Consider the following 22,452-nt stretch of genomic DNA (forward strand, 5'->3'; position numbering starts at 1 on the left):
GGGAAAGAGAGCTGCGGTTCCATTGATCCAGGATGTTCCACTGCAGGGCCCTTAGGTGGAACTGGGCAAAGGGGACTGCTTCTATGGAGGATACGAGTAACCCCAGTACCCGCATGGCCAGACGGACGGAGGGCTGGGGGTTGTGTAGAAGTTGACGGACTAGGGTCTGGATTCTGACAACCTTGTCTGGAGGGAGAAGGACCTTCTGCTCGGCCGTGTCGAATACCATGCCTAGGAAGGGCATGCGTTGGGAAGGTGTTAGTCTGGACTTTGTCGTGTTGATCTTCCAGCCCAGGAGGGTCAGAGATTGTATGACCAGAGAAAGTTGGGATGTGGCTGCCGGCAGGGAGGGTGCCTTTAGGAGGAGGTCGTCCAAGTAGGGTGTGATGGAGACCCCCTGTGATCTTAGTGAGGCTGCGGCCGCCGACATGATTTTGGTGAATATCCGGGGGGCCGAGGTGAGGCCGAAGGGGAGCGCGGTGAACTGGAAGTGCTGGTTCTTGAGCGCAAACCGCAAGAACTTCCAATGGGGAGGGAAAATCGGCACATGTAGGTAGGCATCTTTGATGTCCAGGGCCGCCAGGAACTCGTTTGGATTCATGGCTGAGATGACTGACCGGAGAGACTCCATCTTGAAGCGAGAAAAGCGAATGAAGGCATTGAGGTGCTTCAGGTCTAGGACGGGTCGGAAGGATCCGTCCTTCTTTGGAACGATAAAGAGGTTGGAGTAGTAACCTCGATATTTTTCTCCCGAAGGGACCGGGACAATGACCCTTTCGTCCAGCAGGTCCTGGATGATTGCGAGGAAGGCCTTCTGTTTGTTTGGGTCTGGGGGGAGCCTTGACATGAAGAAGCGGTTTGGTGGTCTGGACACAAATTCGAGCCGGTAGCCAGAGGAGATTATGTCGTGTACCCACGGGTCGGAGGTGAGGCGAAGCCATTCGTCTTGGAAGAGGCGGAGTCTGCCTCCTACCGGGGTGGTATCTTCTTGTGGAAGGTAGTCATGCTGTGGCGGACTTGTCGGAAGTCTTGCCTAGGGGCTTCTTGTTTTGCCAGGAAAATTTTGGACGGCCCTGAAATCTAGGTTTGTGGGAGGACTGAGATTGGTAGTCCCTGGATGGATGATGTTGATGTTGTCCTGGATGGCCTTCCACGAAAGAAACGACCTCGTCGAAAGGAGGTACGGTTCTTCGGTTGTGGGAGTAGAGTGCTCTTTCCTCCAGTAGCCTGGCTGATGATTTTGTCCAATTCTGGACCGAACAGGAGTTTGCCCTTAAAGGGGATGGAGGTTAGTGATTTTTTGGAAGAGAGGTCGGCTGACCACAATTTGAGCCACAGACAGCGACGTGCTGCTACCGAAAGAGCTGATGTGCGGCTAATGGCTTGAGCCGCGTCGAGTGATGCTTCGCACAGGTATTCGTTGGCGTCCTTGATCTGGGATGCCAAGGTAGCCAGTTCCTGTCTGGGGGCGCCCGAGTTGATTCCCTCCATAAGGGAATCGGACCAAGATTGGATGGCTCGAGATACCCATGCCGATGCTAGGACCGGTCTTAGACTTTCTCCGGCCGCTGTGAATGCGGCTCTGAGGAAACCTTCCGTCTTTTTGTCCATGGAATCCTTGAATGAGGAAGCGTCAGGGACCGGAAGGGCAGTGTTCTTGGAAAGGCACAAGACGGGGGCATCGACTGAAGGTGGCGTGGACCACTTGTGAAGGGTGTCTTGAGGGAATGGGAAGGAGCGCTGGAATCTCCTATTGGCTTGAAAGCGCTTCTTTGGGTGATCCCACTCCGACTGAATGATGCTGTCAAGTTGTTCGTGGGTAGGAAACATGGATAGAAGCTTCTTCTGGCGTTTGAAAAGTGTTTGTGCTGAGCTCTGAGACTCTGGGGTCTTGAGATCTAGGCAGGAGATTACTGCCGCAATGAGAGAGTCCACGGCTTCAGAGGGAGATCTGGAAGGTTCCTCTGTATCGGCCATGTCATCATCGTCAGATATCTCGCCCTCACTTAGAGACTGTCCATCCCAGTCGGCTGATGGTTGGAGTGATTCGGAGTCGCTGTAGTCCTCGGCATGCATGGGGACATGGCGTTTGAGGGATTTGGGACGAGTGTCTGAGTCTTCCCGATCCAGCTTGTCCAGGAGTTTATCCAAACATGCGGCCAGCTTGGGGATACCCGTAGATAAGGAAACTGCCCAGGATGGTGGATCCTGGCTGGGAGCTGCGGTTGTAATCTGTGCTGTGTGTGCATCTGCGAGGGAGGGCACATCCGCAGGTTCGGCAGCTTGGACCGGTGGAGTAGGGTCCTGGGCCTGGGAAACAGTTTCAGCCGCGGCCTTGGAGCAGGAGGAACATAGTGGTTCTTTTCTGCCGGATGGTAGGCGTTTGCAGCACCTGGCGCAGGCGAGGAATTTTACCTTGGAGGAGTTGGAAGCCCCCCTGGGAAAGGGGCCCCCTGAAGTGCCCTCTGCCATAGTACTGGAAGGAGTTAGTGCAGGAACAAGAGAATGTTAATGCAGAGCAGTACAAAGAGGTAATAACAACCCGTGTATGGGTCGTGCTGGTACGGAGCTAGTACACAGTGTTAGTACAGAGCTAGTACAGTGCCAGTGGAGAGCTAGTACCCAGTGTTAGTACAGGGCTAGTACAGTGCCAGTGGAGGGCTAGTACACAGTGTCAGTACATGCCAATAACAGCCAAGATAGTGTAGTGCTGGTACACAGATCTAGTAATGTGCTCTGGGAGAGAGGTGCTGTAAGTGCTTAGAAGTATAGAAGCAGTACAGAGATATAAGGAAAAAAACACATTCATGCAGTCCCCAATGAGCGCCCCACACCCTTACTGCCTGTTCTCCCTCTAGCCAGCGCCAACCCCCTGCAAGAAAGCAAGAAAAATGGACCGTGATCCCTGTGAGCCCACTTTGCCAGCGCCTCTGCCCGAGAATTCCTTGTTCTTGAGGAGTTCAGGATGGAGAGCGGAGTTGCCGTGCGATCCGGATAAGGAGGAGCGCAGAAGTGAGGCAGAAGCGCGCAAAGAGTGGCGCGAAGACCGCTGACGTCACTCGCCGAGCAGGAAGTGGAACGCATCGGTGGAACACATCGGTGGAACGCATCGGAACGCATGGAGATAAGGCTACAGCAGAGATCGCATGGAAGCCCCAGGGAACGGAGAAGGTAAGGGCTGAGAACAGAAGCAGTGTAGGCAGGCTGGGCTGAGCAAGGGGAGCTAAGGAAGCTTGCAGGGAACAGGCCTGGAGGCTGGCAAGAAGGCAGAGTGAGAGAGAGAGAGGGGGGGGGGGGTTTGGGCTGAATAGCCTGCAGGGAGCAAGGCTGCTATGCTAGAGGCAAGTTTAATGCCAAACAGGGAGGCATGGCACTGGGAAGCGCTGGGCAGCTTCTGCACTCTGTGTTCAGAGGCAGGGTGTCTGCAGGGCTTGTAACTCACGTGCCCCAGCGTCCTCACTTTTTCCCACGCAGGGGGAAGCCTGATTAGAGTAGCTCCTGTTGGAGACCTCTAGGACGACCCCGGTTGCCAGATTGGATCTGGCCGAAGAAAAATTGGACTTGAGAGTAGAATGATCCTGTCTCCTTGTGGGACACTAGAAAAGAAAAAACTGACGAAGGCAGGAAGTGCCGGAGGGTAGAGCAGCAGGGAGGAGGGGTTAGTTCTCTTCTTCCTCTTCTAGTGTCCTGCCTCCTGCTGGTAGCTACTATGGTCCCTGTGTCCCACAGACACCTGTAAGAGAAATGGCCACTTGTAGAATTTTGCATGAGGTAAAGCCCTATAACGTGACAAGGGACGCATGAAAATGCAACAAGCCTACATTTGTTATGTAGACCTGTTTTGTATTTTTGCTAGTATCATTTTTCATACCAGTTCCTTTTTTGGTTCAGGGGATGTAGAAGGTCACACTGACAGATCAGGTAGGAAGATACCAGGCTTTGTTCCTCCCTAGCCACTTTGAAAATGTAGGGTTTCATAATCATCAATCAAAAAAAAAAAAAAAAAGTTTGTTCATCTGGCATCTACAATATTTACGTTGGACTTTTTTTTGGGAAAAAAATAAACACATGGAAAGATTTTACTATCCAGTTATGTAGAGATCCATAAATGTTATTTGACCCTAACATTCTGGGTAAGAACATAAACAATTGCATTCTACACAGCTTCTATTGTCTGCTAGGTAAACATGCTGATCATAGGTGTATAATGCACGTTTTTTCCACCAGCAGACTGCTCATGGTGGATAAACTCCTACTAAAGCCAGGGCAGAATGAAGTTGAAGTTAATGGCAACCACTTATCACTGTGCTCTGAGCCGTGGCTGCTCCCATGGCTGAACAGCAGCTTATTTATATAAAACCATAGCAGTCCTACTGAAGCAAAGCATCTATAACTACTAGTGTTAGTTATCATTAAAAGATTAAAAAACAACACTGTTTTGGTCTTACGGGTCACTTAAGCTCTAGCAGCCAATAATGTTCTATAAAAAATTAGCTAGCAGCATGAACATCTACCACAGGCACAGATAAAAAGTTGCAACAAGGTGCCAACCTGAAAGCAGTCTTGATCTTGTCCTCTGATTAAGAGGCGCAAATACTGACTTGAGGAAGTTGAGGTGTTCCTTAGAATTAACTTCTGCTGTCTGGCAAAGAAAAAAATATATATATATATATATATATATATATATATATATATGTATACATTTTTGTGTAAACATAATACTTTGCGTAAGAGTCAAAAGGTCTTCAAGCCTAAAGGGGGAAAAAACATGCAAAACACAGAGTAATCGGTCATTATATATGGATGCAAAAGTGTGTTATACATGCTTTTGTATCAATAAGGATGTGGAGTAGAACTGCAACAAATATATTTAACTTATTTATGCCTAAAAATGGTAACATGCTGCAATACTTACACTGCTCTTCCTAGAGACACTCCTCCCCAAGCCACAAACTGCTTATTGGAAAGAATTGGTGGCACATCAGCAGATGTTAAGGGAGGTGGATTTCTGGAGTTCATTTTCTCAGTTTCCCCTATCACTGTTACTTCATACTGTGGGCCGGATGGCTGCACAGTTATTTTCAGAATACTGTAAAGATGACATACATACATACATAATTATATATATATATATATATATATATATATATATATATATATATATATATAATTAATAAACTGAAGCACAAAGAAATTGAAATACCTCTTTTCAGAGTTAGAGATTTGTGGAGTGAAATTTATGGTCATTACTTGTTCTTCTCCAGGCATGAGAAACAATTCCTCAGGATCCACAGAAAAACTGCTGTTCGAATTAGACGACTTAAAGTAGGGAAAAAAAAAAAAAAAAAAAAGCACTGCTTCATCTCAATAAACCATTTTCAAAAATATATACTTTTCTAGTAGTATGTTCCAATGGTTAAATAAATGCCATTTTAGGTACTAAGGGCTGCCCTTTGGTTTGTGTACTCACATGCTAGGTTACATCAGTGAAGGAAGAGCATTTTGAATGCATGGGTTTTTGCTTTTAAGCATTCTGCCCTGCATTATTCATTTCCTTGCCAGCAAACAGAAGACTTTTTGCCATGTTTTTATAGGGCCCAAGACTTACAGTAGGCCCTAAGTCACTGACAGGCAAAGGGTTCAAAGCTTTTTAAGAGTCTCTGGCAACAACTGAATGCAGTAGGACTCATTTATCAAAACTGGGCAAATTTGCACCTGGGTAGTAGCCCATAGCCTCCAGTGATTAGTAAGCAGGAATCCATTCTAGAAATGCCATTAAAATAATACATACCCTGATTTTTAAGTGAACTGCAATATTGCCTGCATTCTTTAAAGGTAGTAGTTGTTTCGCTGTTGAGCCCACACTACTAAACAACTGAATGGTCTGAAGAAACAAAAAAATAGGAAAATATTACAAAATATCAACAGAATCATGTATTATCATAGCCAGTAAAAATAAATAAATATATATATATATATATATATATATATATATATATATATATATATATAATTTATTTTTTTTTATTTTATTTTTCTTTTAAACCTGCAAGTCCTTGGGAGCATGAATCCTGGCACACCCTGCTCGTGCACGCAGTGGAACACTTTTTAATATGCATGCAGGACCTGGGCTGTCAACTTCCACATCAACTCTTGCCATAAATTCCTCTGCTGGACCAAGAGTACCTTTAATAATGGGTCAAAAGAGTCCATTAGTGATCAATATCTTAACGGATACTAGCATACAGATTAAAATGTACAGAAAAAAAAAAAAAAACCCTAAATCCATAAAACCTGTATAATAAAACTCATGTTTCAACATTAAAATGCTAGATAGGTCAAAGATTTATCCCTGGTTCCAGACTGTATATAAAGTCCCCAAATATATAAAACTGCATACACACGTACAACTGGTACATACAAGGTTTTGAAATTATACTTGAGAGACCTGGAAAAATGATATATACAAACTGTATCGATAGAGACTTTCCATAGAAATAAAACCACCACGATCCAAGTTTGGACAGTTTGTCAAGTTCTAAATTGTCATAGTCCTTCGTTGTAGCAGATTTACAGAAAATACATTTACACACAATGGGCCACACCCAACCCTCCTGAAAGGGTGACCTCATCACTTGAAAATTCAAGAACATGTCAAAAAAATATTCAGCTGGCAGGGCTGAACTGATAGTTTAAATTAGGGATGCACCGAATTCCCGGATTCGGTTCGGGTTGATCTGAATCTGAATTAGCATAAATTAGCATATGCTAATTAGAATTCGGAAATAGTTAACTGGGCAGTGGAAAAAAAATGTTGCCGCATGCGCCGATTTTTATCCCGTTCTGATCATAATCAGCATATGCCAATTTGGATTCGGTTCGGGATTCGGCCGAATCCTGCTTGGTTGGTTTCGTCGGTTTGGCCGAACCCAAAAAAGTGGGTTGGGTGCATTCCTAGTTTAAATGTAATCAGTGCTGACTGCAACATTAATTTATTACACATGTCCCCGAATTTGCAAGTGATCTGGTCACCCAACTATGGTTACAAGTGATTTGGTCACCCTACTATGGTTACAATAAAGTTAAGGGCACACAAGCAAAACCAAAACGCATTTAATGTTACCTGCAGAAGAAAAAGTTTGTGGTGCATGAAAAACAACCCAGATAATAAGAGGTTCTGGATCCTGAGGAGACAAAAAAAAAAAAAGTAATCAAAAGATAGGCAAAGAATATTTGTAAATAAAATCAATATGAAAGGAAACACAGAATAAGTCTGCACGGGTGTGCATGATCAAAATAAGGAAAAAAAGAAAAAAAAGTGATCAAGAAATACACCATTGCACCACCCTCTGGTATATTAGTCCTCATAACCGAATGTTAAGACTTAGCCTTCAATACAAGCTAAAGTTAAAAAGGTATGTCAAGTAACCTAAAATCAAGGGCACAGCTGAGTTCCACCCATGGGTGCCTGCAGCTATACGCTGTGCTTAACTGGTAGGGATTAAGTAGGGGAAAGCATACTTAAATCTCAATTGCAGGTACTGGTCTACACATCTGGCTCCCCAGTACAGCCTAAGCAATGCACAAGACCATCAACACCCAAAGAGACTATAAGTAAGATGGTGGCACTAACTACAATAAAACAGGGCTCAGAGGTAAAAATTAAAAATCACAGTGGGGGTTGCCTAACAAGTTACAAACTGATAGAGTTCTTAAGAGTCCCCCGATTGGTCACTTACTTCTGCTTGTTTTTTGTAGTACAGAATCTGTGGTTCTGAGAGGAAAGCAACTTTGCACCTCAGCACCCCAGTGATTCTATCTTTCCTTGTCCTTTAAATTATATAGTACATCACTAGTCCCAGCTTGTGGCAACCGTGCCAGGGTTCCAGTATGACATGTCTGTGTTGGTGAAGTAAGAGCACCAGTGTGTTATATGCCTCAGGTGTCAATGCACATGGGATGCATATGCCAGCAGATATAATTGGGTACCATGAGAGACATTAAAAAATTAATTATGTTGCTTGCACTCCACTGTAATGGTTGCTTTAAATTGGATAATGAGCCTATTAGGGTGATACACTGCTTAATAAAGCTACAGACAAGCACATAGTTACATAGTTACATAGGGTTGAAAAAAGACCTGTGTCCATCAAGTTCAACCCATCCAAGTAAACCCAGCACACCTAACCCACACCTACCAATCTATACACTCACATACATAAACTATAAATACAACCACTAGTACTAACTGTAGATATTAGTATCACAATAGCCTTGGATATTCTGATTGATCAAGAACTCATCCAGGCCCCTCTTAAAGGCATTAACAGGATCTGCCATTACCACATCACTAGGAAGGGCATTCCATAACCTCACTGCCCTCACCGTGAAAAACCACCTACGCTGCTTCAAATGGAAACTCCTTTCCTCTAATCTAAAGGGGTGACCTCTGGTGCGTTGATTGTTTTTATGGGAAAAAAGAACATCCCCCAACTGCCTATAATCCCCCCTAATGTACTTGTACAGAGTAATCATGTCCCCTCGCAAGCGCCTCTTTTCCAGAGAAAACAACCCCAACCTCGACAGTCTCACCTCATAGTTTAAATCTTCCATCCCCTTAACCAGTTTAGTTGCACGTCTCTGCACTCTCTCCAGCTCATTAATATCCTTCTTAAGGACTGGAGCCCAAAACTGCACTGCATACTCAAGGTGAGGCCTCACCAGGGACCTATAAAGGGGCAAAATTATGTTCTCATCCCTTGAGTCAATGCCCTTTTTTATACAAGACAGCACTTTATTTGCTTTAGTAGCCACAGAATGACACTGCCTGGAATTAGACAACTTGTTATCAACAAAAACCCCTAGATCCTTCTCCATTAAGGATACCCCCAACACACTACCATTCAGTAGATAGTTCGCGTTTATATTATTCCTACCAAAATGCATAACTTTGCACTTATCAACATTGAACCTCATTTTCCAGTTTGCTGCCCAGTTATCTAATTTTGTCAAATCGCTCTGCAAAGCGGCAGCATCCTGCATGGAACTTATAGTTTTGCACAATTTAGTGTTATCAGCAAAAATAGAAACAATACTGTCTATGCCCACCTCCAGGTCATTAATAAACAAGTTAAACAGCAAAGGCCCAAGGACTGACCCCTGCGGTACTCCACTAACCACACTGGTCCAATTAGAAAATGTTCCATTTACCACCACTCTTTGTACTCTATCCTTCAGCCAGTTCTCTATCCAATTACAAATATTATGTTCTAGGCCAATATTCCTTAATTTGATCATTAACCTTCTGTGAGGTACTGTATCAAACGCTTTAGCAAAGTCCAAGTAGATGACATCAACTGCCATTCCAGCATCAAGGTTCCTACTCACCTCCTCATAAAAGGCAACTAAATTAGTCTGGCAAGATCTGTTACGCATAAAACCATGCTGGCACAAACTAATAGTATTGTGAACTGCAATGTATTCAAGTACCCTATCCCTTATTACCCCTTCCAAATGTTTTCCTACTACTGATGTCAGACTAACAGGCCTATAGTTTTCAGGCTGAGAACGGGATCCCTTTTTAAATAACGGCACCACATTAGCAATCCGCCAGTCTCTTGGCACCATGCCAGACCTCAATGAATCCTGAAAAATTAAGTGAAGAGGTTTGGCAATCACAGCGCTCAGCTCATTTAATACCCTGGGATGAATCCCATCCGGCCCTGGACCTTTGTTTACCTTTACATGTTCAAGTCTCTTTTGAATTTCCTCCCGAGTGACCCATGTGTCAGTAGCTAAATTACTAGAACTGGGCATATTACAAGGGAAGCCTTCATTATCTGGCTCCTCAGATGTATAGACAGATGAAAAATAAGAGTTCAAAATTTCAGCTTTTTCCCCGTTTTCATCAACCAACGTACCCCCCCGTGATAATAAAGTTCCCACCCCTTCTTGCTTCATTTTTTTACTATTCACATAATTAAAAAATAATTTTGGATTCTTTTTACTCCTAGCTGCAATATCCCTTTCCATCTCTATTTTAGCTTGCCTGATAGCTTTTTTGCATGCTTTATTTGCTTCCTTGTACCTGATGAAAGTTTCCGCTGTCCCAGCTAACTTGAATGCCCTAAAAGCACGTTTTTTCTTACCAACCTCGACAATAACACTTTTATTCAGCCATAAAGGTTTTGCTTTGCGATGCCTCTCCTTGCTTACAAGGGGGATATACTGTTGTGTATACCTACAAAGCAATGTTTTAAAGATGTTCCATTTTCCTTCTGTGTCTAACCCCATGAAAAGCCTTTCCCAGTTGACACATTGCAGAGATGCCCTTATACTGGCAAAGTCTGCACGTCTAAAATTGAGTGTTTTAGTTACTCCCTTATAGCGCTGTCTCTGCAGCATTATCTCAAAGGAGACCATGTTGTGATCACTGTTCCCCAAATGCTCACCCACAAATGCTCACCCACATGGATAAAAGGCAAGTACTAACCTGGCCATCATAGCTTGCATGCATCACGTGACTGATGACCGAAGGAGAAGACATCTTAGCCATTATGTCCACATGTGAATACTCAGCTGTAAGACTTGCAGGATCTTTTGCAAATGTGAAGCAGCGCCAGGCAGTAGCATTCTAATATAACAAATAACTGCCATTATATATTAAAAACATAACTAAGAGGCAATGAAAGTCTAATTTTTAAATTCACAAATAGGAAAAAAAGCATTTCACCAAAAAGCCATACCATACTTAAGATACAGTCTTATGCCTTACTACTTTATGCATTTGATAAGCTTCTAAAATTGGGTTTTCCCCGCTGGTACACTTTACTGACATTGATATTATATTGGATGGCAGGAAGAGGGAGCTGGTGTATACAATGGAATCTTAATGGAAAAATAGAAAACAATACTGTAGAGAAATATTCAGTTACCAGCATTTGACCCCACAAAAGTTAAATTATAACACATTTTACAATGCAACTTTAAAAGCCCAAATACTGTGAAAGGCTACTTAAATTATTAGAGGTTAACACAAGAAAACCTAAAGAAATCTTATAAGAAAAACTTTTTAGAAAAGGAGTGAAAATGGGAGATTATAAACATAAACAAGGGGAGATATGAAGATTATATACCTAGTTCATAACTAGACACTTTTGAACAACTGGAAACATTCTTTAGGTCGCCGAAGTCGCCTTGAGAGGAAACTTCAGCGACTTCAGCAAATCACAGCGCCGCCAATGCCATCCCACTGGCGATTTACATTCTAGCTGGTGGGATGGCATTTCAGGGAGATTAGTTGCCCGCGACAAGGAAGATTTGTCGCACAGCGACTCATCTCCCCGCGTGTCACAGCTCTTAAAGAAACAATTTATCATTTTGGCAGATCCAGATTCTTTATCTTTAGAATGGTAGTAGATAAACCAATTAATATATTTCTGAATAATAAATATAAGAATTTAAGCAAACAGGATAGCAGGTGGGAAGAAGCCAGATAAGGAGCATGCCTTGATACTGAAAAAAATTCTTCAAATGGGTTTTTACAGGGATATATGTGAGCATGGTTAGACTAGGCCAGCAGGACACCAGAAAAAAATCCAGTGGGCCATCATGGGCCCCTGCCTACCCAGCCCACTCAGCTGCCTGCACCACCACATTAGAGCATTACAGTCAGGAGTGAAGAAGTTGCAAAGAAGCATGTGTGTGCATGCCGGGGGGGGGGCCCCTTCATGTTGCAGCCCCAATGGGCCACTACTGCCCCAGCCTGATGCTCAATGTGAGGTTGTGAAATGCTCTTCCTGAAGTGGTTGAAGTTTAACCTTCGAACAGTAAGGATGGCTTCACTTGGAGAAAAGACTGAATGTGAGGTATGTGTCTTTTGACCTCAATTTGAGACAATTTATATTAGAAAGCAGGCTAAGTCACAGTCTACAAAATAGTCAGTTGAAAAAGGCTCTTAATACTTACAGCACTAATAATAAGTCTAACAGGCAATGTGGCATGTGTTCTGTTTATAATCTTTAAAGGCAGAGTTTTCCAGCTTCCAATTGCTACATCTCCAAAATCTAAACATCCAGTTTTCCCGGTTTCAACCTGGAAAAAAAAACAAACCAAACAAGTCTATTTCACCTGGTTTCGACTTGCAAATTGATGAAGCTAAAGCTGCAAAGTGACTGTAAGTGATATGAAATCCTGCATTCCAACACAAATATTTCCAGTGTCAAAACTCCATGTATTTTTTCACATTTATTGGTATGTTATATAAGTTGTAAATGTAAAACATTTGAATTTTTTTTTTTTACCTCCTATATTATCAATGACTGTAGGAGGATAGCAGTCAGCATGTAGGAAATGTACAATGATTATAAATAATATCTTAACATGTTAAATGTTTGTGGTTCATTAAAACGTGCTTAACATATCTATACTGTTTGCCCAGGTATTAATACACTCAGAAATTTCAACCCCTATGTTGCAACAACAACACTGTTTTTTTTCACCGTCTGACTGTTCTTTTTTTTATAAGTTTTTATTTAAGGTTTTAACATTTTTAAACAATAGAAAAAAAAAAAAAAAAAAATTAGAAGGAAAGAAGAAAAGAGGAAAGAAGGAGAGAGTATAAAGAGCTTTGGCGAGCCTGGCAGAGTTATACAGATTGTGCATTTAACCAGGTGTCCCACACTGCATTGAACTTGGTTGGGCAGCCTCTAGAGATACAGACTAGTTTTTGCTTAGGTAGCACGTCGTCGATTAAATTTTTCCAAAAGGTAAGTGAGGGGGCAGTAGTCGATTTCCAATTTAGCAAAATTGCTTTTTTAACATAAAATAGCAGTTGCAAATAGCACAAACGTTGGTATGGCGATAACCCCAGGTCTTCTAGCACCCCCAATAAACATAGCTTTGGGGAGCGTATGCTGGGGAAAGCCAATGTTTCATTGATGTATTTCAGCACTGCTGACCATAATTGTTGAATGGCTGGGCATTCCCAAAATACATGGAGAAAGGAGCCTATTGCTGTGCTACATTTGGGGCATAGGTCTGACGTTTGAGGGTATATCTTTGCTAGTCTGTGGGGTGTCAAATAAGCGCGATTAATAAACTTAATTTGGATAAACCTGTCTCTGACATTGTTATTTCGGGAATCTGGTCAAGGGCATCATCCCACATTTCGTCATCCAAATCTGGTATATCGCTCTGCCATTTAGCCTTGGTCTTGGCCAGTGGGTTCGGGGTAGATTGCCATAATAGGTTGTAAAACCATGACATAGCTTTTCTCAAGTCTGGTCTATGCATGTATTTTTCAAGCGAGGTATCCTTCACCTGTATAGGTCTAATAGGAAACTGGGCGTAGAAGGCATGCCTGAGTTGTAGGTAGCGGAAATACATGGCAGGGGGGGAGCTCAAATTCCTCTTTAAGGGTACCAAATTGTTTTAGTTCCGTTCCCCATCTTTCACAATATCCTGCAATATTTTGATGCCTTTACCTGCCCATTGACTGATCTCAGGCATAGAGTTGACCGTCTGACTGTTCTTACTGCAGCTGACAAGAGTGTTTAAATGATTTTTGTGTTCAAAACATGTTTTTTTTTTTCTAAATCTCCTCGCACTTCACAACACTATCCAATAATGTGTACATAATTTCTAAAATATATTTACCATTAAATAGTTCATTGGAATAAAAAAAAACACACCACCACATTTTGTGCAGCATAGAGCAGAATCACCAGTGCCTAACCAGGAAAATGTTGACCCAGGACAGTAGAGGATTCTCAGTCATCTTAGTTCCTTGGACATTTTGCAAAATAAATGGCCACTTCAACCAAGTTCAGCAGCATCACAAAAAAAAAAAAAAAAAAAAAATCACGTGTCCTTTATATACCCAACTAATTAGTAAGTGACATAAGCATTAATAAGTTAGTGAATTTTCCTGCCAAAGAAGTGGCTTCAGCGAAAATGTGTGCGCCAACAAAGGTTGCTACCTGTGTTCATTTGCTGCAAAAATTAAAAAAAAAAGTGAATTTTGATGAATCAGAGTAATCCTCACAAATTAAAGCCTGATGTAGCTGCACAAAGTGTGGCGAAGATTCCCGAACCACAAATTCAGAGGTAAGTAAACCTGCTCTCCTTTACGGGAAGAAGAGAATACTGAAGCAGTTCTGGATATATCCAATACCATTCAGTGAACACAGGCACACACTGTGTATAAGAGGAGAACTAGATTTAGAAGTCAGTCGACTTTTACTCCACCTTTTAACACCTCCTTACATGTTAATTTTTTTGATCTTGTAAACACAAGGTGGAGAGTCTTGCTCTAAATACAGTGGTGTGAAAAACTATTTGCCCCCTTCCTGATTTCTTATTCTTTTGCATGTTTGTCACACTTAAATGTTTCTGCTCATCAAAAACCGTTAACTATTAGTCAAAGATAACATAATTGAACACAAAATGCAGTTTTTAAATGAAGGTTTACGTTATTAAGGGAGAAAAAAAACTCCAAATCTACATGGCCCTGTGTGAAAAAGTGATTGCCCCCTTGTTAAAAAATAACTTAACTGTGGTTTATCAATTTCAATTTTCAATTTCAATATCAATTTGTGTAGTCACCCCCAGGCCTGATTACTGCCACACCTGTTTCAATCAAGAAATCCCTTAAGTACCTCAAAAGCTAGACATCATGCCAAGATCCAAAGAAATTCAGGAACAAATGAGAACAAAAGTAATTGAGATCTATCAGTCTGGTAAAGGTTATAAAGCCATTTCTAAAGCTTTGGGACTCCAGCGAACCACAGTGAGAGCCATTATCCACAAATGGCAAAAACGTGGAACAGTGGTGAACCTTCCCAGGAGTGGCCGGCCGACCAAAATTACCCCAAGAGCGCAGAGACAACTCATCCGAGAGGCCACAAAAGACCCCAGGACAACATCTAAAGAACTGCAGGCCTCACTTGCCTCAATTAAGGTCAGTGTTCACGACTCCACCATAAGAAAGAGACTGGGCAAAAACGGCCTGCATGGCAGATTTCCAAGGCGCAAACCACTTTTAAGCAAAAAGAACATTATGGCTCGTCTCAATTTTGCTAAAAAACATCTCAATGATTGCCAAGACTTTTGGGAAAATATCTTGTGGACCGACGAGACAAAAGTTGAACTTTTTGGAAGGTGCGTGTCCCGTTACATCTGGCGTAAAAGTAACACAGCATTTCAGAAAAAGAACATCATACCAACAGTAAAATATGGTGGTGGTAGTGTGATGGTCTGGGGTTGTTTTGCTGCTTCAGGACCTGGAAGGCTTGCTGTGATAGATGGAACCATGAATTCTACTGTCTACCAAAAAATCCTGAAGGAGAATGTCCGGCCATCTGTTCGTCAACTCAAGCTGAAGCGATCTTGGGTGCTGCAGCAGGACAATGACCCAAAACACACCAGCAAATCCACCTCTGAATGGCTGAAGAAAAACAAAATGAAGACTTTGGAGTGGCCTAGTCAAAGTCCTGACCTGTATCCTATTGAGATGTTGTGGCATGACCTTAAAAAGGCGGTTCATGCTAGAAAACCCTCGAATAAAGCTGAATTACAACAATTCTGCAAAGATGAGTGGGCCAAAATTCCTCCAGAGCGCTGTAAAAGACTCGTTGCAAGTTATCGCAAACGCTTGATTGCAGTTATTGCTGCTTAGGGTGGCCCAACCAGTTATTAGGTTCAGGGGGCAATTACTTTTTCACACAGGGCCATGTAGGTTTGGATTTTTTTCTCCCTAAATAATAAAAACCCTCATTTAAAAACTGCATTTTGTGTTTACTTGTGTTATCTTTGACTAATAGTTAAATGTGTTTGATGATCAGAAACATTTTGTGTGACAAACATGCAAAAGAATAAGAAATCAGGAAGGGGGCAAATAGTTTTTCACACCACTGTAGGAGGGGCTTAAAAAAAATCTTAATGCTATGGAGCCGAAGGCAATTCGGAAATTGAAAGAAATGTCAGATGTTGTCATAAAAGAGGCTGACAAAGGCAGAAATGTTGTGGTATTGCTTTGAGATGTATGAGAAAGAAGCACGGGGCAGCTAAACAATGATAAAATCTATAAAAAAGCAGACCCAATGAGGACATTCAAAGGTCTTTTAGACCGGCTGTTGCAGGATGCATGGAAAAAAAAAAGGATTAACTAACAAGAGGGAATTGGATTTTGTTTTGGTCCCTTTTCCAGTTATTCCTACTTTCTTTTTGCTACTGAAAGTACACAAGGATTTGTTTTGTCCTCCTAGAAGGCCTACAGTGACATTGGGGGATAATGTGAACGCATGTACCTTTGATTTTTTTATACAACCATTTGTCTGCAGTTAGGAATTAAGCTTGATGGAATATAACAGATGACTGCCTTTTGTCATGTGATGTTGAATCTTTATATTTTAATATTCCACATGATGTGGGGTTACGGGCAAATATTTTTTGTAGATGGGCCCAATCAATTTTATCCTTTATGATTTTAATTTTACAGCTTTTACTTCAACACAATTATTTTTTGTTTAACAGGCAGTTCTATTTACAGGTATCAGGGACCACTATAAGTGACTGGTGTGCACCATCTTTTGCCAACCTTTTCTTTGGGTAAGGGAGAGAGAAATGGCATTTTGTGAGGAGTTGGCTGAATACTCTGCACACATGACATTATGGCTACGCTGTATAGATGACGTTTTGCCATATGGCGAGGGCCTCTGGATTTGTGCAGGGATTTTGCACCGTGTCTTAATGAGAACAGTTAAAACGTCAAACTTGCGTTGTTTACTTTATATACAGGAAAAAAATCACACACACCCCCCAGTATTCCAGTGGGTCAGTTCCTGAGGGTCTGAAAAAACTGTTCTGACCAACATCTTTTCTGGCAAAGGGCCAAAGACTTGAGGGGATATCAAGGTTCCTATACTTTAAAAAGGCATGTCTTGAGTGCTTCATAACCAGAGACAATTGTTTCTTACATCTACAAGGAAAAGATCTATACTGGATTGTAAGCTCCAGAATCGGTTTACACGAGCAACAACATTTTGTGATAAGTGGGATAATCTTTGTAAGATCCTTACCAAGCAGTGGTAGGTGTTACAAAATGAACCAGGGCTAGTGAAGATTTTACCTAGACAACCTTTACTAGAAACAAAAAGTTTGGGAGATTTATTAATGTCAAGTCACTATGTTGCCCCCAAAAAAACATGGCTGCAGTTATAAACTAATGAGCTTGTTTAGATGTGGTTCATGTAATATTTGCCCACTAGTTGATATGTCTAAATCAGCGTGGGATAGTACACACACAAGGGAATTTAAGCTAAGACCGTTTATAAACTGTAAAACACTAGCAGTGGTGTACTTGATTACTTGCTCCTTCAAAAAAATGTGGAGGAAGACAATACAACCCCTGAAGTTGCATATTCAGAAAAATGCTTCCGGGATTAAAAAAAGAAAAATGGCAGAAATACTGTTGGCCTCTGTAGCTTCTCATTTTTTGGAAAGTCCTGATTCGGCTTGTATGAAGGTCTTGGGTCTAGAAAAAGTTAATTTTGGTGTTGGGGGGGGGGGGAGGTCTGAATTTCTACTTGGGAAAATAAATCTAATGGGATGAAACAAGTGACTTATTTATGAAGGGACTCCTTTGGTGACTGACACATTGGCTTTATTTTTGATGTTGGACAAGCGGGCATTTGTGCGTATTCGCAAGCGTTGTATTTTTGGAGTATGTGATATAAGATATATACCTCTCCTATGATGCTATTTAAGGTGGACATGATCAGTTGCCACTTTAGTCCTGACGAAGCTAGTTAAGCCGGCGATATGCATGGAGTGACAAATCCTCCATTTTGCTTTGAATACTGCTTGGGCAATATTTGACATCTGCTTTACTGATAAGTATATTTGCACTTTGGTATCTGTTGTGCCTTTGGTATATTGTATGCTCAGTTGGTTATTTGTATACACCCAGGTGTCAGCGGATGAGCATTTATGGCTCATTCTGAGCCAATGAATATGGTGTGATTTGCAGAATATTGAGCGGTGGGGAGTAGTTTTTAAAGTTTTAATGTTTTTGCAATAATGACTGGCATGCAATTTAAATTAAAATAAAAACTGCCTTTTATATATGATCCTGGTACAGTGTTACGGGACTCTTTTGTAATGTCAAGGTTTCATTATAAAACACAACTTGCTTTTGAAAGTCACAAGAATTAGATCTACCTCAATGTAAGGGTTTTCAGAAACTGCAGTCAGGAAAACTTTGGCAGCTACAGCTTCAGATCTTCTTATTGTCTCTGCATCAGCAGACACTGGCCAAGAAGACACACTTAGCACACATTGAAAAAGCCCAGCCCTTTGAGGCAAGAAGAGGATTTTTAAGTCTTCAGCTGCTCTTGGACCAATAATTGTTTTATTTTTAAAAACCAGGCACTGATAGGCTGCAATGTCAACCTGAAAAAAGCATTAAGAGATCATAATCAACTAATCAAATCAAATAAAAGCAGCATTTGGAACATGCAACACTTGCTAAACTATTAAAAATTGGTTGTTGCGACAGCATTTAGCCTATGCCACAAGTGACCAAATATTCAAGCATAAATAGCATAGCTATTACTTCAGCTTTAAGTGTCACTGCACAGAGAAAAAAAAAAAAACAAAACTAGTTTTTTGAAAACTGAAAAACTAGTGTAACATAACTATGGCTTATTTTAAAATTTATGCTATTCTTGAGAATAGAATTTCAAAAGCTATATTGTTGTTTGGCTCATTGCCTTCAGCAGATCATAACTTCCAGAGTTTAAGATAGACGTCTACAATGCTAACTGGGCTCAGTATATCCATTAAAACAAATTTATATATATATATATATATATATATATATATAGGAAAAGGATACTTACTTTTTCACCATTAACAGCAACACTGAGTATTCCAATATTAACTTGTAACCATCTTTCGTTTGGATTAAAAATATTTAAAGATGCTTGAGCTGCAATCCCTACACAACAAGCACTGGGGAATGTTAACTCTGAAGGCACAAGTACTTGCCCTATTAAAAAAAATGCAAACACAACACAAATTATAATAGCAAATAAAGACAAATATTACAGGTAAATAGTAGTTGGATATGCTGGACCAACAGGTTCTTTTTTCTGCAGAGTTAAATATTTAACTCGGTTTAACAGTTTACAAAGAAACAATATAAAACCATTCACTTTAGGCCAGATCACCTTTGTTTAAAGGGTAAGTTTACACCTAGGTTACCGATTACACTAAAATTAGGCAAAACTCCTACCAACTCTGCCTTCTATCATATCAATAATACAGTCAAACCTCAGATTTTCACAGTGCCTGTACGGGCAACTAGTTTTAAACAGTTCTCAGTCTCCTGAAAAATGTATTAGGGCTCTGGCACACGGGGAGATTAGTCGCCTGCGGCAAAATCGCGCCGCTGCATCTGCCATCCCGCCGGCGACTTACATGTTCGCCGGTGGGATGGCAGGGGTAGGCAACTCGGGGAGATTAGTCGCCCGCGAACAGGGAGTTTTGCCGCGGGCGACTAATCTCCCCGTGTGCCAGAGCCCTTAGGGGGGACACAAGGTTTAGCCTCAGCTTTCCTATTAAAAGAAAAAAGGCTTTGTAACAAAGGGTAATGGCTCCACTAGTGGAAAGACACTTGGGTAAAAAAAAAAACAAAAAATACACAGCAATATGGCTTATCACTACCCTTATTGTAGGCAGTGACAAGAATGGCATTAGGCTATCACGCACACCGATGTGGTTACTATCTGTCCTTTGTTTACTCCGGCCATTAAAATCTGTGTTATCCCTTAATTTTCTGTCTTACCACTATCAATACCACAAAATAGCACTTTTGTTCTTCTATGATAGATCTACCCAACTTGAGGGCTCATGACAGGAATTTTTTTCCCCAGACCACAGCCTGCTCGTTTTGGGGGTCAACCCAGTTCACACTTTAATCCTTAGCTTAACAGATATTGAGCCTATAAGAATGTTTGAAGAGGATCACCACAATAAGTAACATTTGCTAAACTTACCAAAATCAGATGACATTCTAGCATTCCACTGAGGAATATCATTTGTGCCAACAGATGCCAGAGGATACAACTCTGATGGAATTACTACTTTTTGACCGATTGATGTCTGATGATTAGCCACTGGGAGAGTACCTAGTAACCCAGGACCAGTATTTGTGTTCAGTGGAATTCCTGAAACTGCATTCTGCAACTGTAAGGCTTGCCCTGCAGAGCTAGGATATCCTATATGATGGCCATACACTGCTGAGGATCCAAGTCTGTATTGTGGAATAGCTGCATTTCTGACACCTGTTACACTTTCCAGGTACTGTGGAGCTATCTGCGCAGTAGAAATCAGCTGTCCATTGAGAAGTCCTGGTACTGCAGTTGGCAACTTCTGCACTTCAGTGGATGGAGCCACAGGCTTGAAACCAGATACAGGTGCAAATTGTTTATTAGAAAGGCTTTGCACAACTGAATAGTTACTAAGCATACTACCAGGCAGCATGGTGAGAGAATCTGGTTGGATAGGAGCAGCAGAGAAATAGTTTGAGGGATCACTTGGCAAGCCAGAATTAACAGCACTCATCCTGTCATAAGTTACAATATGACCCGCAGATTCTAATCTTGTATCTTGTTTTAAAGGGTTTTCAGTTTTGCCATTAAACTTTGAGTCAGTGGAAAACAATCCAGATTGATTCTTTTGTTTTTGTGGGCTCTCCCCTAAAACTTTGCATTTTTGTTGCTGCCACGATAACTTATCCTTTTGAATATTCTGCATTTCTAAAGGGGTAGGGCTAGATCGAACAATTGTTGTACTCAGCTCTATGGTATTATTGCTCTGCAAAACAAAACAAAAAAGAAAGAAAATATAATTTGAACAGTTATTGTATTACATTGTTATTTTTATAGCAACAGAAGATTTATAAATGATTGTTATACATTATTCATTTTTATGCCTAGAAGTAATGAAGCATTAAAAATCAAATTTCTCACAAATTTTGCTGTATTAAACTCATGGCAGTATGCTTTTAAAGAGTAAAAATATTGAGCAGGAGGCAATAGAGCAGCTGGAATGTGCAGGGCTGTGGGAGACTGAGAACTGTCTTAAAGGAACAGTAACACCAAAAAATGAAGTAATTACAATATAATGTATTGTTGCCATGCACTGGTACAACTGGGGTGTTTTCCCCAGAAATGTATATAAACAAAGCTGCTGTGTAGCCATGGGGGCAGCCATTCAAGCTGGAGAAAAGTTACAGGGTACATAGAACATAACAGATAAGCTCTGTTGAATATAATGGGGTTATTTTCTGTTATCTACTAAGTAACCTGTGCTTTTTTCACTTGAATGGCTGCCCACATGGCTACACAGCAGCTTTGTTAATATAAACTATAGTAGTGTTTCTGAAGCAAACGCACCAGTGCAGGACAATAGTACATTATACTGTAAAAGCTTTGATACTCTCATTTTTTGGTGTTACTGTTCCTTTAAGTCTGGCTGTTAGTTGGGGGGTGGGGGGGGGACAAAAACAAAAAGAGAAGATAAAAGTAGCATTAGCAACTAGATCAAAAGCTGGTAGACGGATATAAAATTGTGGCAACAAATGCACTGTCAAGTTCTGGAGTGATTCTTCTTGTTTATGGCAATGCTTATATGAACAAACCATATGACAATATTTTTCAAAACATCCATTAATTTATTTTATTTAGGAAATGGTATACAGGTATATGGCATCCCTTATCTGGAAACCCATTATCCAGAAAGTTCCGAATTACAGGAAGTCCATCTCCCATAGACTCCATTATAAGAAAATAATTCTAATTTTTGAAAATGATTTCCTTTTTCTCTGTAATAATAAATCAGAACCTTGTACTTGATCCCAACTAAGATATAATTAAGCCATATTGGAGGCAAAAGCCTATTGGGTTTTTTCAATACTTAAAGGGGACCTGCCACCCAGACATAAAAAGCTGTATAATAAAAGTCCTTTTCAAATTAAACATGAAACCCAAATTCCTAGTTATTAAACACATCTATACCCATTATAAAAAGGCATTCAAATATCCCAGCTGTCAATCATATATTGCCTGCCCTGCCTCTATACCTTAAGCATAGAGGCAGGGCAGACAATTACTTAAATGTTTCATTCAGCACTCACTTTCCCCCTCTCTCCTTATCATCTAATTGTGAAGCCTGTGCATGGACATAGGTATCAGGACCCCTATTCAGGCACAAAAACAAGATTTTGGGGTTAAACAAAGCTTGTCTTAATAACAATGCCCACAAAATGTCGGCTGCCTGCTTGCTGTGATTGTGAATTCCTGATGACTGAAGGAAACCAGATTTATATTACTTATATAGTGTAAGTGAAGGTTATTTTGCTTGACAAACGATAACAATTTGTAATTATTT

At 41.1% G+C, this 22,452-nt stretch overlaps 1 protein-coding gene across 6 annotated transcripts in view; it reads right to left on the reverse strand.

Annotated features, from left to right (window-relative positions):
• Window positions 1-22,452, reverse strand: part of cep192 (centrosomal protein 192kDa) — an 84,390-nt gene that overhangs the window by 18,165 nt on the left and 43,773 nt on the right. For 5 of the 6 annotated variants that reach the window (XM_012965372.3, XM_004915255.4, XM_018095033.2 and 2 more), the window contains exons 22-32: window positions 20,058-20,877; window positions 18,900-19,048; window positions 18,220-18,450; window positions 11,968-12,093; window positions 10,493-10,633; window positions 7,124-7,184; window positions 6,047-6,186; window positions 5,792-5,884; window positions 5,204-5,319; window positions 4,916-5,089; window positions 4,552-4,642 (exon numbers count right to left, since the gene is read on the reverse strand). In XM_012965372.3, coding sequence (XP_012820826.2) covers window positions 4,552-4,642; window positions 4,916-5,089; window positions 5,204-5,319; window positions 5,792-5,884; window positions 6,047-6,186; window positions 7,124-7,184; window positions 10,493-10,633; window positions 11,968-12,093; window positions 18,220-18,450; window positions 18,900-19,048; window positions 20,058-20,877 — 2,142 coding nt within the window. The remainder of the gene's footprint in view (window positions 1-4,551; window positions 4,643-4,915; window positions 5,090-5,203; window positions 5,320-5,791; window positions 5,885-6,046; window positions 6,187-7,123; window positions 7,185-10,492; window positions 10,634-11,967; window positions 12,094-18,219; window positions 18,451-18,899; window positions 19,049-20,057; window positions 20,878-22,452) is intronic. The other variant, XM_031903899.1, reaches the window with a different exon arrangement.

The sequence above is a fragment of the Xenopus tropicalis genome, chromosome 6 (genome assembly GCF_000004195.4).
Source record: "Xenopus tropicalis strain Nigerian chromosome 6, UCB_Xtro_10.0, whole genome shotgun sequence".
Classification (NCBI taxonomy): Eukaryota; Metazoa; Chordata; class Amphibia; order Anura; family Pipidae; genus Xenopus; species Xenopus tropicalis.